General features: G+C 37.3%; 3 protein-coding genes across 3 annotated transcripts; 1 reads left to right on the forward strand and 2 right to left on the reverse strand.

The window, feature by feature from the left end:
• The first annotated feature begins 518 nt into the window (after positions 1 to 518).
• Positions 519 to 5,295, forward strand: ttc8 (tetratricopeptide repeat domain 8). The gene is made up of 14 exons (XM_053335610.1): positions 519 to 632; positions 1,120 to 1,240; positions 1,349 to 1,412; positions 1,511 to 1,670; positions 1,996 to 2,085; positions 2,172 to 2,216; positions 2,316 to 2,401; positions 2,509 to 2,596; positions 2,720 to 2,830; positions 2,930 to 3,069; positions 3,173 to 3,347; positions 3,507 to 3,629; positions 4,340 to 4,423; positions 4,544 to 5,295. Exons 1-14 carry the CDS (start codon positions 519 to 521, stop codon positions 4,658 to 4,660), a joined length of 1,518 nt encoding a protein of 505 aa, XP_053191585.1. The 3' UTR covers positions 4,661 to 5,295.
• LOC128375297 (CD209 antigen-like) lies at positions 5,145 to 8,061 on the reverse strand. Its single transcript, XM_053335609.1, has 6 exons — positions 7,903 to 8,061; positions 7,420 to 7,536; positions 6,277 to 6,528; positions 6,012 to 6,175; positions 5,730 to 5,866; positions 5,145 to 5,508 (listed from the first exon to the last, which is right to left on the reverse strand). The coding sequence occupies exons 1-6, from the start codon at positions 8,012 to 8,014 to the stop codon at positions 5,355 to 5,357; spliced, it is 936 nt and encodes a 311-aa protein (XP_053191584.1). The 5' UTR covers positions 8,015 to 8,061; the 3' UTR covers positions 5,145 to 5,354.
• Positions 8,062 to 8,551: 490 nt separating this feature from the next.
• Positions 8,552 to 12,561, reverse strand: LOC128375723 (CD209 antigen-like protein E). The gene is made up of 6 exons (XM_053336132.1): positions 12,411 to 12,561; positions 11,969 to 12,082; positions 10,517 to 10,780; positions 10,225 to 10,388; positions 8,877 to 8,998; positions 8,552 to 8,771 (listed from the first exon to the last, which is right to left on the reverse strand). Exons 1-6 carry the CDS (start codon positions 12,526 to 12,528, stop codon positions 8,621 to 8,623), a joined length of 933 nt encoding a protein of 310 aa, XP_053192107.1. The 5' UTR covers positions 12,529 to 12,561; the 3' UTR covers positions 8,552 to 8,620.
• Between the last annotated feature and the right edge of the window lie 2,021 nt (positions 12,562 to 14,582).

Consider the following 14,582-nt stretch of genomic DNA (forward strand, 5'->3'; position numbering starts at 1 on the left):
GCAAATCATACAATTAAAGTAGAAGCATAGGATGTTATTTTATCTTATGACACCACAAACAACAAGAGAATACAACTAAATTTTAGCCTCGAATTATGTTTTGTAAATGTTATTTATATCTTTCAGTTATTGAAGTATTAAATTATTCTCAGGTTTTGTATTTTATCATATGTGTTTTCCTTTATTGATATTTGAGGTTTAATTTATTCACTGTACAATACAGTACATTATATACAATGCATTTGTATCTTAATGTCTGATTCTGATAGCCTAATAGTTTCTTTTCTTTTAGTTCAGTTTATTTTTCACTTTCTTTTCTTTTCTATTCTTTTCCTTTTAGTATAAAGTAGTTTAGATTTCTTTTCTTTTCTTTTCTTTAGCGGAAGCTACGACAGTGACGTACCGCCCTCCTCCGTCGTTGCCGAGCAACAGAGGAAGCTTTGGTTTCGCCATAATCCCATCTTCGTTAAACAGCTAACTTATTTTACGCCTCTTTTTTTTTACCCCCGACCAAAGCTATGGAGGTGACGATGGACCCTTTGTTTCTGGCGTGGAGCTATTTCAGGAGACGAAAACTCCAACAGTGTTCAGATATTTGTACAAAGATATTACAAGACAACCCGTACGACCAGGTACTGCTGTGTAGTTAGCCGGGTTAGCTTAGCAAAGCCTGCAGGCTAACACAGGCAAACATGTCCAGAGAAATTTAACTAAGCTAATTTCGCGTTTACTGGCACCTTATTGTATCTGTATTTATCCTGATCCTGACACTGCATTTCATTCCGCCCCTGAAATTTCACCTTTGTTTTTCTCTGCACGATGTCTTACTTTCATTTTCTTCTTTCTCCTCATTTATTCATATCTGTCCTCAACACCCTTCTTCTCTCAATAACTCACTGAATGCTGTCATAAGGACTCCTCCTTGCTTATCTCAGAGGTAACCATGACTGCAAACAGTTCCCTCTCTGTCATCCTGTTTCATCCTTTTTTTTCTATTGACTGTCACGTTTTTACTCCGTGGTTATAAGAGGAGGCATTATATGATTCAACATTGTGTGTGTGTGTGTGTGTGTGTGTGTGTGTGTGTGTGTGTGTGTGTGTGTGTGTGTGTTTTCATAGGCTGCCTGGAGCTTGAAAACCCGTGCTCTGACAGAGATGGTATACATAGATGAAGTTGAGGTCGACCAAGAGGGGATTGCTGAGATGATGCTGGATGAGAGCTCTATTGCTCAGGTTGCACGTAAGTTTCAGCTCTGTCTCAGTGCCTTAAAGTTAAGCAGATAAGTAATTAACACATTAAGTCAATGTTTAAAGTTGTGGTTGTGTGACAGGTATGACTCTCTTCCAGGCCCTGGAACATCATTGAGACTACCTGGAACAAGTCACGGTGGAGGTCCTACCCCTGCTGTCAGGTACTGCGTGCCAGACAATGGTTGGCCTGGAAAATGACATACTGATAATAACACTGTGGAAAAAGACAGATCAATTTTTTTTTTACATTAAATTTTAGGCCTGTGACGCAGTCAGGGCGTCCTATTACAGGATTTGTGAGACCCAGCACTCAGTCAGGGCGTCCTGGGACAATGGAACAAGCCATCAAGACACCACGCACTGCAAGCACTGCTCGACCTGTCACTAGTGCTTCTGGTAGATTCATCCGTCTCGGAACAGTGAGTGAGCATGAGAGTCTGTATGTGAAAAACAATTATACTTTTCTCACTGATATTTCCCTGTAAAATCAGGTCAACAAACAGTATACATGTATGTATAGTGGAGTCAGAGAAAAAATCAGAGGCCACTTTGAATTTTTTTTTTTTTTTTTTTCAAATCACAATTTTTAATACTTTACAAAATAGTTTCCACTGAAATAATTGTGTTTTATTTGCCTGTTTTTATTATTATTGTTATTTACACTAACATCATTTGTGCACCAATATTTAGTGTTGTTTTTTGTGTTATACAGTTTGTTGACATTGTGTTTGACTGTTTCTCCAGGCGTCAATGTTAACTAATCCAGATGGACCATTTATAAACTTGTCAAGACTAAATCTGGCCAAGTATTCCCAGAAGCCCAGTTTGTCCAGGGTAAGACTGAAACTGTGACTTCCAAACATCAAGTTAATTTTTAGTTGTTATTATTTTTTCAGTAACGTATCATTTCCCTCCTCTAGACACTGTTCGAGTTCATCTTCCATCATGAAAATGATGTGAAAAATGTAAGTGGTGAATGTGTTTACATTATAAATGGAACCGGTGGGCATTACAATGTTACATTCTTATATTTTTCAGACAACCCTTTTTTTTCTCTTTTCCAGGCGTTAGATTTGGCTGCTCAAGCTACTGAGCATGCCCAGTTCAAAGACTGGTGGTGGAAAGTTCAGCTTGGGAAATGCTACTACAGGCAAGTAACTCAAAAACATATTAGTTGTTATATTCAACAATCTTGACATTCATAAACGCGCCTTTTTTGATAATCTATCTAACGATGAATATTTCTGACCTGTGCAGGCTTGGTTTATATCGAGAAGCAGAAAAACAGTTTAGATCGGCTCTCAACCACCAAGCGGTGGTGGATACATACCTCTATCTCGCAAAGGTAGTGATAGAGACATCTTAACAACACTATACATCACTTAAAGTTGTTGCACAATCAGAGATGCTCTCTCTAACGCCAAATGTCTGCTATTGAATAGAAAATCGTGTGTGTGTTTTCCTTCAGGTTTATCAGCGCCTGGATCAACCAATAACAGCGCTCAGCCTCTTCAAGCAAGGCCTGGACCAGTTTCCTGGTGAGGTGACCCTTCTAACAGGAATCGCTCGCATACATGAGGTACAGTATATCACTGTGGTTATTGTTACTATATAGTCTACTATCTAGATACAATTCTCAAAGTGAGAAATCACATTCACTGTCTATACTTCATCACAGGAAATGAACAACATAGCATCAGCCACAGAGTACTACAAAGATGTCCTCAAGCAGGATAACACACACGTGGAGGCGATCGCATGTATAGGCAGCAATCACTTCTATACTGATCAACCTGAAATCGCCCTGCGGTTTTACAGGTCAGGCAAACTTTTATGAATAATTAATGTGATGCGTTGTTACAGTATACATAATGAGGAGTTATATCCCATCTGTGATTCAATATGCTTCCCCCTGTGTTAGACGGCTGCTCCAGATGGGGGTGTATAACTGCCAGCTGTACAACAACCTGGGCCTGTGCTGCTTCTACGCGCAGCAGTACGACATGACTTTGTCCTCATTTGAGAGGGCTCTGGCCCTGGTGTCCAGTGATGAGGAGCTGGCTGATGTCTGGTACAACATAGGACAAGTAGCCGTGGTGAGTTAATAATCCCGAAATTTGTAACAGAATACCAGAATGACTTTATATGATTTTCATTTTGAATAAATCAAACATCAACTGTTAACAAATAAAACTCACAAGCTTATAACATACAAAATGAAGTCAGTATGAAGTGCATGTGTTCTGTCTTTTCAGGGCATTGGGGAATTGGCATTGGCCTACCAGTGTTTTAAACTGGCTTTGGCTTTTAATAATGACCACGCTGAGGCCTACAATAATCTTGCTGTGCTAGAGCTGCGCAAAGGTCGTATTGAACAGGTAACAAATATTATACAACCTATGTTACGGTATGAGATCATATTGCTTTTGTTGTAGATCCTGTTAGATGATGTAACAGCCGATTAAAACCTGATAATTAAACTGTCATTATTATAAAACTAAATGTAGTACCCAGTACAGTATTGATTGTTTTAAAATGTACTTATAATGTATTATTTATGAGAAGGTTAACCATGCTCACCATTAATGTAGCAAGAAATAAGACCCCAGTTACACCAACTCAGAACTATAGGTGAAAAATCAATTTAACATGCTGTTATAGTGTGAGATATACAGATGTACGAGATTAAGGAAACTGAAGAGCATCACAAGCTGAAAAACGCTGTTCACTGTCCACTGTGTTTTCTAACAAGCACTGTTTGTATGGGCAGTGATGTACTTATATGTCATCTGTCGTAGTTATGTTTGATACGAGCTAGGAGAATACTTAATTGGGTTGTTGGGATGATTTTGGAGATGTCCCTACCGTTTCCTCAGGTGCAGACTGACTGTAAATGAGAAAAACAGGTTGTAGTTAAGTGTCTGGGGAAATGGCAGTGAGAAATTTAATGTCAGATTTTCATGTCTAACTCATGTTAAATGAAAAGAATTTGATTGAAAATAAGCTTAGAGTCTGTTTGAATTTATTTTTTTTATTTTTTCTGTAACTTTCTTAAAAAATGACACAGCTTTTTCATTCTTTGATTCAGTCTAAAGCCTTCCTGCAGACTGCTGCATCACTGGCTCCTCACATGTATGAGCCACACTTCAATCTGTCCATTCTCTATGAAAAGGTAATTATGACTTTAATTCATTTGAGCATGTAATCAGTGGAAAGATTAGAGACAAAGTTTAATCTCCATGATCAATTTTGAGAGGAACATTTTTTTTATTTTTTATTTTTCTCTGTCCAGATTGGAGATCTTCAGAACAGCTACACTGCAGCCCAAAAGTCCGAGGACGCCTTTCCAGAGCATGTCGACACTCAGCAGCTTCTCAAGCAGCTTCGGCAGCACTTTGCGGTGCTGTAAGCCTCCAACCAGCACGCGTAGAGAAACAAGGTGCAGTTAGAATGATATAGATGTCAGAGAGATCAGAGATTTAAAAAACATAGTTATCCAAACCCTAAAAGGTCAGAAAAGTTATGATTTTGTGAAAGAAACATTTGTAATGAGCTCTCAGGTCAAAGATTTACAGGGTTTGGATATACAGCCTCATCAAGTTAGTTATATTCACCTTTAAAAAAACAAACAAACAAAAGACACAGAGCAGCAATCTTTCAGGACTTTGAGTTGCTGCTTGTAATGATGTTTGGATATGGACAATAGTTTTTGTTTGTGTTTATTTATTTAAATGGTACCTGTACACTTAATTGTTAGTTTATTAGGTACAACGTTAACCTACTTTAACAAAGTTTTTTCTAATGACTTCCAAAAATGCACAATTTGTATGAAAGTGGAGGTTTTCCTGTTAAACTTAGTGTATAGACTTGAATAGCAGTTATACAAATGTACATAGTCAAGGCAAAGATTTTATTTATTACAGTAAAGTGACTTAACTTACAGTTTTATAGTTCACTTCATGAATCAAATGTATTTTTCGTATCTTGGACCTTCCTTACCATTTTGTAGTATCATCAAATATCAACATGATAATAAAAAGGAACCATTCAGGAAATGTGTGAAAGTCTCTAAAGCGGAGTCAATTATTAACTGGTAAATTACATTAACTTGGTGTAGACCTTGGTGTCATCTCACAAATCCACTTCAGTCCATGATTGCATGGAGCATCATTCCAGCCCTGAAAGGGGTTGTCTCTGGGATACACAGCTGCACAGTCCTCATTACCCTGGTCGTTGGGCTCTCCAATATTCCAAAAGCTGAAACAAATGATAGGTTACTTTATTGAGCTGTACAATCTGCTCTCTCACTGTGGACAAACAACTTATTCATATTGAACACCAATATTACAAATGGCTGATACTCTCACAACAATCTAGTAATTTTCTGTCTGTTGATTGATTCATTAAATCATTTCCTAGTGTCCAATAAAAAATCAATACATTCTACAACCACAACTATCACATTATGTAACCTTTACCCTCCATTCAGTCTCGTTCCATCCAGCCATCTCCATATCCCTTCATCCACCACATCTCTCAGTCCGATCCAGAAGCCACTCGCAGACATTGGTCTTGAAGGGTCTTTATAGTTATTTATCAGGTCAGTTATTGCCAGCTGATGACACCAGGAAAGAAGATACATGTATGTTAATCTATTTTGTTTGGTTATGTCTGACACCAGCCTCAGACATTTGGGAATAACACATAAAGTATCACAAACATTGACGATGTTGTCCAGCAGTATCGATGTGTTGACTCACCTGTTTCTCTCTGCTGTCAATCACTACCAAGTCTGCACCAAACCTCTTGCAGTGCTGTCTGGCTTGTTCCCACCCTCTGCGTGAAAGAGTATCAGAAGACGCGAAGAAGTAACACAATGAGTTCATGAAAGTCCATCCTGGTAAACAGTGTCTGCAGCCATCCTCTGTCGCCAGAAGAAGAAAACAGGAACATGATTTTAGTTAGTTTGATGTTAACGTCATATTAAGTAGAACTTGATAGCTCAAAAAAAAAAGAAGCTCTCACTAATCATCGGTATGTGCGATTTAAGTATTGCAATCTCATTTTGAATTTTGTCAGTCTGCTTCTTATAATCTTGGACTCTTCCAAGCAGGTGTTGAAGCTCCCATTTGGTACGTTGCTGCTGACTGATCATGTCCGTCAGCTCTTTCTTTGCTTCATCCCTTCTTCGTATTGCATTGTTGTAAGAAACCTGCAGTTTGACCACCTCATTGTTGATGTCCGTCAATGAATGTTGCCCATTAGCAAGTTTGTTATCTGTAAGTGGTGAAGATGTAGTGTTACTTAAGTCATTTAGAATGTTTTCTTTTTACTTTTTTATTTATGTTTTTTTTTTTTTTTTTTTTTTTTTTTTTACAGTACATGCAGATTAAATACAGGTGAGATGGTAAAAGTCTAAATGAGTACAGTAGTAGTAGCAGAAAACCAAATCATAACGTGTATAATAACATTTCTGGTGCACAGACATTCATAACATTTACTTAACAAGTATAAGTACTTTTAACAAATGTTTGTTATACTTTATTCTCATATTCACTCTTGATGTTGGCCAAGGATTAACTGTACACATACAGCTGTAAGACAATTAGTTTATAGTGTTTTTATAGTGCATTGCATTGCAAGGTGTTACACAGCACTGATACCCAACCTGGAGGGGCCGACCCCCACTAGGGGTCACCAAAGCTTCTTGGGGTGTTGTGAGGGGTGTAAGAAAACTTAAAAAAAATAAAACATTGTATGTCTTCAAAGTTTATGTTGTTATTTAAGATAAACTCTGAAGGAAATACCTGGCTTGTGAGCTGCTAAATTCTTGACCATGTTCACTACATGTTGGGCAGACTTACCAGAGCTTGCCAGAGCTCACTGATTAAACAGCTGATTAGAGCAGTGAAAGGCAACCAAACCAGCAAAGTTGTGACAGATAAATCAAAACAATGATTTAAAAGGCACTAAACGGTGGAGTCAGGTAATACTGTTGCTAACATAAACTTGTTACTTGATGATTAGCTTGCTTAAAAATTGACTTCAACCTTTCAAATCTCAAATGTTGTAACTGTGAATATGATGCCAGCTCCTAGTTATCTAAAACCATCATATTTTTGCAATAATGTCAATGTAAGCATACTTTACGTGTTAATAGCAACTTACAGTAGACTCCCAGGCCAATATCAACTGCCAACAGAAGGACGGCAAGCACTGCCAGGCTGATTGCAAGCCGTCTGTACTGATTCAAACCGTATTCAGGTCTCACCATCGACATGGACACTACACAGAGAGGTAATGGGTCATTTTCAAAGCCACAAACTATCAATAGGGAGTCAGTAATATCAAAATAATATGCAGACAGTGGACAAAGGTAAAGAAAAAATCTAATAAATGATTCCACATAGAGGTCACTGAATTGTGTGATGAGTTTACAGCAACCAGATCTCAACCCACTATATTTGACTTATATAACTATAACTTATAAATAAAGTTATAACTTCATTTGTCTGTATTAAATATTAAGATTTGTACATATATCAGCACAGTCATTACATTTATATATTTTGCCAATGCTATTTTACTTGCCAATATTCAAACAGCTTCTTGCTGATGTACACACACATTAATTAACTTGTCGTACTATACCTTGCCGTTTCTCTTGGTTGGAGTGGAGATGGTGCTCATCTACATCCTCTTGACAAACCAGTTTGTTGTATGTTCGCTCAAAAGCAGTGCCTGAATTTTCTCCGTCCTCCATTTTGACTGTTGAGATGAGAGCAGTCTGATGTGATCGACCAGAAAAGAGTATTTGTTAGGACATTGCCCTTTATGTGTGTGTGTGTGTGTGTGTGTGTGTGTGTGTGTGTGTGTGTGTGTGTGTGTGTGTGTGTGTGTAACATTACAAACAGAAAACCAAGTTCAATCGTTAAACATTTACAGGGTGTGCAGGTAATTTGAAGAACAGTGTCATGAAAGGATTTCTATTCTTTTCAAGTGTCACTTTTTATTTCATTTATTCAAATGCATTATTTTCATTTCCACTCATCTGTCAGCTCCTCCTGATTTCTCAGTTATAGTTAGTGACTTCCAAGAAAATCAAGATGTCAATGAAATGACCGCTTGAGCAGATGTGTGTATGTTGTGTGTGACTTTTCCCACTCCACATAGTAATTATTTTGCTGAGTAAAAGCATCACATGCTGCAGATGAACTGCTATTCCACATACACCATATAGTGTACACATATATATATATCTATAGTGTAAACCTCAAAAGATGATCACAAACAACATGGATGCCAGTTTATCGAGCAACAGTTTATTTTAAATCCATTTTTTGTGATTTCACCGCCAGATGTTTCATGTCTAGGTTTGATCCATCTCACATACCCAGTTAAGCACATGATCGTTGCAGTTTCCATTATACCATGTTCTTATGGCATCATCATAGTATAAAAAAACAGCACAGTTCTCACTCTGAAGTCCATCCTCCCTCGGTTGCCCAGATCTCCAGTACCTGGATAAGTCAAAGTCATTTAGTGTAGAATTCAGTTTGGCTGTATTTGTTAATCATGATGATGATATTGTCGCAAAAATACAGTAATAAGAGTGAGATGCTTACACTGTTTCTGCCTCAGTCACATTGTTAATCCAGACCCATCTTCCCTTTAGGACAACATCAGTGAGGCCGATCCAGAACCCGCTCTGCCACCACTCTCTTGGATAGTTGTCATTTATGAGTTGCTGTAATAAAGCAAACACAGGAGTTCATATGTAAATGTAAAGACCCCTCCAAACATGTTTTAAGACACGTAGAAATAGTCTGCTTTGAAAAATATTTTGTCTCTGATATGTTTCCCCCCCCCCACAAAGTTAAATCATTGAAATGACCCAGAATCTAGGAATATGCAAATATTTTTCATTTCAAAAGTTAAACTGCTGGATGCTTTATATGAGAGCTGCAACAATTAGTCATTAATCAATTAGTTACTATTGAATCACCTATGATTTTGATCATCAGTAATTTTGAGTAATTTCTTAACACAAAAAGTCTATATTCTCTGAATCCAGTCTCCTAGATGTAATTAGTTTCTGGTTTCTTTAGTCATCTATGACAGTAAACTGGATAGGGCAAAAGAAAACATTTGAGGACTTGGGCTTTGACCAAACCTACTACTCGATTAATAAGGAAAATAATCACCAGATCAATCAATAATGAAAATAATCAATACTTGCAGCCCAACCCCTTACTTCACAGTGAAGTCCATTCTCTTTGTATGTGCACTGGAGGTTTCATGTTTCCACATCACGCTTATGTAAGTCACATACTGAACCACGATTGGCTCCAAACTAATAGTGATGTCACAAATCAGCCTGTTGCTCTGAGCGATGAGGTTTGACATGAGCCAAAAACTTCATCCCAAAGTTTCTGGTTATTTCACAAGAGATATTTTCTGTATATGTATTTTTACATAAACTCTTCACACTGGTTTCAACTTGGCAGGTGAAAAAAGGTGATGTCACAAACTGTACATCTGTGCTCCAATCAGAGTGTAGCAATATTTGTAATAATATATTTGTGTCTAATTAGTCGGTGAATCAGTTTTGCTCAGAAACTTGCCCTATTTGTGCTTGATTTAAGTTCCTAAGTCACTTTGAAAGTAGGTTAAAGTGTCAAGAATTTCAAATATGTAGTGAGGAGATAGCTTGCTTTTATTAAATCTGAACTAGTCATCAGTCCTCATATTAAACTGACAAATATATTTACAACTACACTGACTCTGAAAACTTCATTAAAATGAGTTTTTTGTACATTCTATACAGGAGAAACAGAACCATGTGACTATCTCTTCAAAATAAAATGTTGCACCTGTGGGAGTGTTTCCTATCTAAAATAATTCCCACAAAGCTAAAACTGTTTTTTTTATTTCAGAGACTCAAACTCTTTATTTAATTAGTTTTTGACCCACCTGCTCTTCCCAGTTATTGATCACAATCATGTCTCCCCCTCGACTAACGCAGTCCGCTCTGCTGTCTGGCCAGTTCTTTTTGGAGGTGGACATGGGGTTAGGAAAGTAGTAGCAGCTTGATTTTAATAATGTCCATCCGGGCAGGCATCTGCCACAGCTATCCTCTGTTGCAACAAGAGATGAGAAACAGTTAAATATCCTCTCAAAGAAATCCCAGCTTACATTACAAATACATGAATTGTAGAAGTCCACAGCATGTTTGCCACCAAAACAGGCTGAAAGTCTGCCTTACCTAACACAGATTTATTAGCCTGCAGACTAGCCCTCTCTGTTAGTAGTGTCTCAATCTGGCTCTGAAGTTCGTCAGTGAGGGTGTTCTGATGCTTCACTTGCAGCTTTAGTTCCATACGACTTTCCCGCTCTCTTGATAACGCTGTCTCGGCCTCCAGTCTAGCTTTGACGATTGCGCTGTGGTTGCGGAGATAGCTTAGCTCAAACGTGAGGTCTGTAGCAGTTGAATGTGGAATCTGAAGGTAATTGTCATTGGCTTTGGCACCTAGGGCACAAAAACTCATAATAAAGAGAAAGTGGAAGCATGGTAAACTTTATGTGTGAAGCTGCTGGATTTTTTTTTTTTGCCATGCTAGAAGGATGGCTCTAGTTAAGGTTGTCTGTCAGTGTGTCAGCACCTCCATTAGGTTAACATTTAAGATTTTGAGTAGATGTAACTTAAAATGTTTTCTTTTGTCCTGACCAACAGTCCAAAACCCAAAGATATCCAGTTTACTGTCATAGAAGACTAAAGAAAGCATTTGTGAAGCTGGAATCAGAGGTGGACTTAATGTTTTAAGAAAATATTCAAAATCATTAATTGATTGTCAAAATAGTTGGTGATTAATTCAGTAGTTGGCTACTAATTGATTCATCGAAGAATTGTAGTGGCTCTACATGCTTACATGCCAAATTAAGATGGTGAGCTTTGTTACTGTGAATATGTTAACATGATGCTAGCACGTAAATATTAGCATTTAGCTCAAATCACTGCTATAAGTACACAGAGTTGTTAGTGTGGTTGGTCTTATTAAGAAAATCCAGTTCTACAATTTACAATAAGAGCTCTTTTCCAGCATAGGTGCACAGTTTTGAATCAAAAAATTGTGGCTGATAAGCACTGATCAGCACTGTGACTTTTGAACGGCATAGAGCTGAAACAATTAATCTATTAGAAGGATCCAGACTTATATGATCGTAAACTGAATTCCTTTGTTTTTTGAACCATAGGGATTTGTGATCGTTTTCTCTATTTTGTGACATTTCACACATTTTACCATTGACTGTTGAACTTTAGTTACAGCTTTGTAGTATCATACCACATTGTATTGCATCACATCTGGAGAGATTTCAATCATTTAAATCATTTTGTTGTTAAATGTGTATCTAGATGTATCAAATCATTTATTGCAATGCAAGACAAATCTGTTTCAGACACACACTCATATTAATGAGAAGCTGTGAAATGCAGTATTACAGCTCATGGTTCATAATCACATCCATCAGTGAATCATGTTCTGTATTTAGACTCCTCAAGAATATTTCAGCATGCCCCTTGAAAAGGTTGAGACATCTGATTCAGTTATTTCTGCAGTAAGGGAATACAATCGTAGACAATGTACAATGAATACTCTGACTCAAATTCCATGGAAGGGAAACTGTACATGCAATTTAAGAAATATCTCTTACTTACAGTAAATCCCAACAACAAATGCAGCTATCAGCAGAACAGCATTCAGCAGGCCCAGACTCAGCATAACCAGTTGTTCGCGTGGAAACGCAGATCCACCTCCCTCTGTAAAACCACCTTGAAATGTTCCTCTGTGTTAAAATCTGACTTAAGCAGAAAAATCTATTCATTTATTTAAGGTAGATGCACAAAATTACATTAAAGGTGACTTTTTACCCCTTTAAATGGTTACAGAATAATTAATAGATATGATTATAGCCTTAAAATCATTACAAGTCTTAAATCATAGAATATTTTAAAATATTATATTAAATTTTTCACTTACATTGAAAATGTAAGTCTCTGAATAGGCTAGTTACAAAAGGTCAGTTTCATAGAGAAGATAGTAACAAAGTAGGACATTGGTCAGAACCTGCACAAGATCTATTTTTACACTAAGTTGTACCTTGTCCAAATATTTGACGGTGAGAGCGTGGATGCCCAGCATTGTTGAAATCTTGAAAAATCTTTTGTTCAAATGACATTTCCTCCTCTGGATCTGTCTGTAGCTGTGAGTTCTCCATTATACCGGTGCAAGTTGTGCCTATTGATCTGTTTGTCTCCTGCTTATACCAGTGATAAGGTTTGTGTGTGTGTGTGTGTGTGTTGCATCATGCTTGAACTTTAAACCAACGTATAAGTAATATAATAATAATAATATGTAATTCTCCATTCTGTCTAAAATGAAGATCTCCACGCTCATTCACTCCGAGATGAAGCTCAGAATTATGAAATTGTTTTCTTATATTTATGACATGTTGAGTCATAGTTATGAAATACAGACTTCATAACAGAGAGAAAACAGCTCTTATTTTCTGATGTCATTATACTTCCCTGTTATTCTATATTGTGTTTCTGACATTTGGGAAACTTGCTTAATGCTGACCTTTTTGAGTTAGAGGATACTGACCTCAACTAAGCGTCTTCACTAGCTTTACATTCTGTACATTAATGCCCCTTTCATAATACAACACAGTTTAATGTTTTAATTAATGGCTTTGTGGTTGTTTAATGAATTATTTATTTATTGTTTATGATGTGTAATAAGCCGTTTGTGAGAAGAATGTTGTTTCGTTGTATAAAATCTGTTTGGCTGATTTCTATCCTCTTTTAACAAACTTTCATGTGTCTAGGTCTTTAAATAAACCACCTACCCACTGGATAAGTGCTGCCAAGCATCCAGTTCATTTGTTCAAAATTACAACCGCAGACTTGAATGCTGTGCTCATGATACATTATTAAAGCAATTAGTGATATCAGAAACCCTTTATCAGATGTAAGTGCTATGGGAAGGGTTACAAGAAGAATACCATGGCATATCACTTGGAAAATCACAGTACAGACGTTGATTGAAATGTAATTGAATTTTACAGTATAGTTGCATTTTTAGCAGCAATTCCAGTTAAGGAAGTCAACAAATTGAGCAATAGGCAGCTTTAAAAGGAATTTGAACATTTTGCAGGGATTTTCCTATAAGTGGCAGCAGGTAGTTTTGACCTTTAGATATTGACCCTAGGTTTGTTGAATTACAAACCCTACAGAGATGTGTGTAATAGTGGAGTTGACTCTATGACAACAGTTCAAGTTAGTTCAAGTCAAATGTATTTATAAAGTACCTTCAAAAACAACAGCAGTTGACAAAAGTATTGTACAATAAAAAATACAAAAAAAAACAATACAACACAGCAAAAACACGACAAATAGTGTAATAGACAAAAAAAAAAGATAACTCTCATACTGAGTTAAAAGCTAAGGGATAACAATGAGTCAATGTCAAGACAGGATTTAAAAACAGGCAGTGTGGGGGCCAGCCTAATATGAAAAGGCAACTTGTTTCTGAGGGTTTTTTTTAAAGATTTAGTTTGGCACAGACACCTTTATTTAGCAGTAGACATGGGAAAGAGAGGGGGGTGTGACATGCAGCAAAGGACCTCCGACCAGGATTCGAACCGGGGTCGGCTGCATATATGGCATATGCGCTAACCACTCAACCACCTGCCCTCCCTCATTTCAGAGTTTTGGGGAATCAATTGCAAAGGCACAACCTTGATCTTGAAAACAATTAAACTTGAAAATTAAATGCAGTAACAAAACACTATGAACTTATATTAGTTAGTGCTTTTTCACAGATCCATTTCAGTTTGAGTGCATCGCATGGTCCATCGTTCCAAGCCTGAAAGAAGTTTTCTTTGGGAAGAACAGATGCACAGTCCTCATCGTGGTCATCATTTGGTTCTCCATCAATCCAGTACCTAGAGCAAATGATGGGTTACTACGGAGATGTAGTCAACAGTAAGTCAACAGTATAATCTTTTCCCCATTTGAGTATTTGAATGGACAAGGGACTGTTGTGTCACAAATGGATGGCATAAAAGAAAAGCTGCCACCTTCAAATCAATAATCAGATGAATTTGCAACTGGTCATTTATTAAATTGTCTTAATCGTTACACCTCATGCAAAGCTTCAGCTAAAATGCCTCTCTCTACCTAACTTCCAGGCCATCGGTTGTGTCTCATCACATTTGTACAGTACGGACAATGCAGGAGGATGCCATCATTAGTAGAAGTTCACATGAGA

This window comes from Scomber japonicus, chromosome 16 (genome assembly GCF_027409825.1).
Source record: "Scomber japonicus isolate fScoJap1 chromosome 16, fScoJap1.pri, whole genome shotgun sequence".
In the NCBI taxonomy this organism is placed as follows: Eukaryota; Metazoa; Chordata; class Actinopteri; order Scombriformes; family Scombridae; genus Scomber; species Scomber japonicus.

Bases quoted from the DNA above. Each gene is read 5' to 3' on its own strand.
- LOC128375297 (XM_053335609.1), bottom strand. From the start codon at position 8,014: ATGGAGGACGGAGAAAATTCAGGCACTGCTTTTGAGCGAACATACAAC. The intron at 6,529-7,419 runs GTAAGTTGCTAT...CACCACTTACAG, and splicing joins TATTGGCCTGGGAGTCTACT to ATAACAAACTTGCTAATGGG. The intron at 5,867-6,011 runs GTGAGTCAACAC...TGGTGTCATCAG, and splicing joins TTGACAGCAGAGAGAAACAG to CTGGCAATAACTGACCTGAT.
- LOC128375723 (XM_053336132.1), bottom strand. From the start codon at position 12,528: ATGGAGAACTCACAGCTACAGACAGATCCAGAGGAGGAAATGTCATTT. The intron at 12,083-12,410 runs GTACAACTTAGT...GAACATTTCAAG, and splicing joins CCGTCAAATATTTGGACAAG to GTGGTTTTACAGAGGGAGGT. The intron at 10,389-10,516 runs GTAAGGCAGACT...TTGTTGCAACAG, and splicing joins GGCTAATAAATCTGTGTTAG to AGGATAGCTGTGGCAGATGC.
- ttc8 (XM_053335610.1), top strand. From the start codon at position 519: ATGGAGGTGACGATGGACCCTTTGTTTCTGGCGTGGAGCTATTTCAGG. The intron at 633-1,119 runs GTACTGCTGTGT...GTGTTTTCATAG, and splicing joins AAGACAACCCGTACGACCAG to GCTGCCTGGAGCTTGAAAAC. The intron at 2,086-2,171 runs GTAAGACTGAAA...TCCCTCCTCTAG, and splicing joins AGAAGCCCAGTTTGTCCAGG to ACACTGTTCGAGTTCATCTT.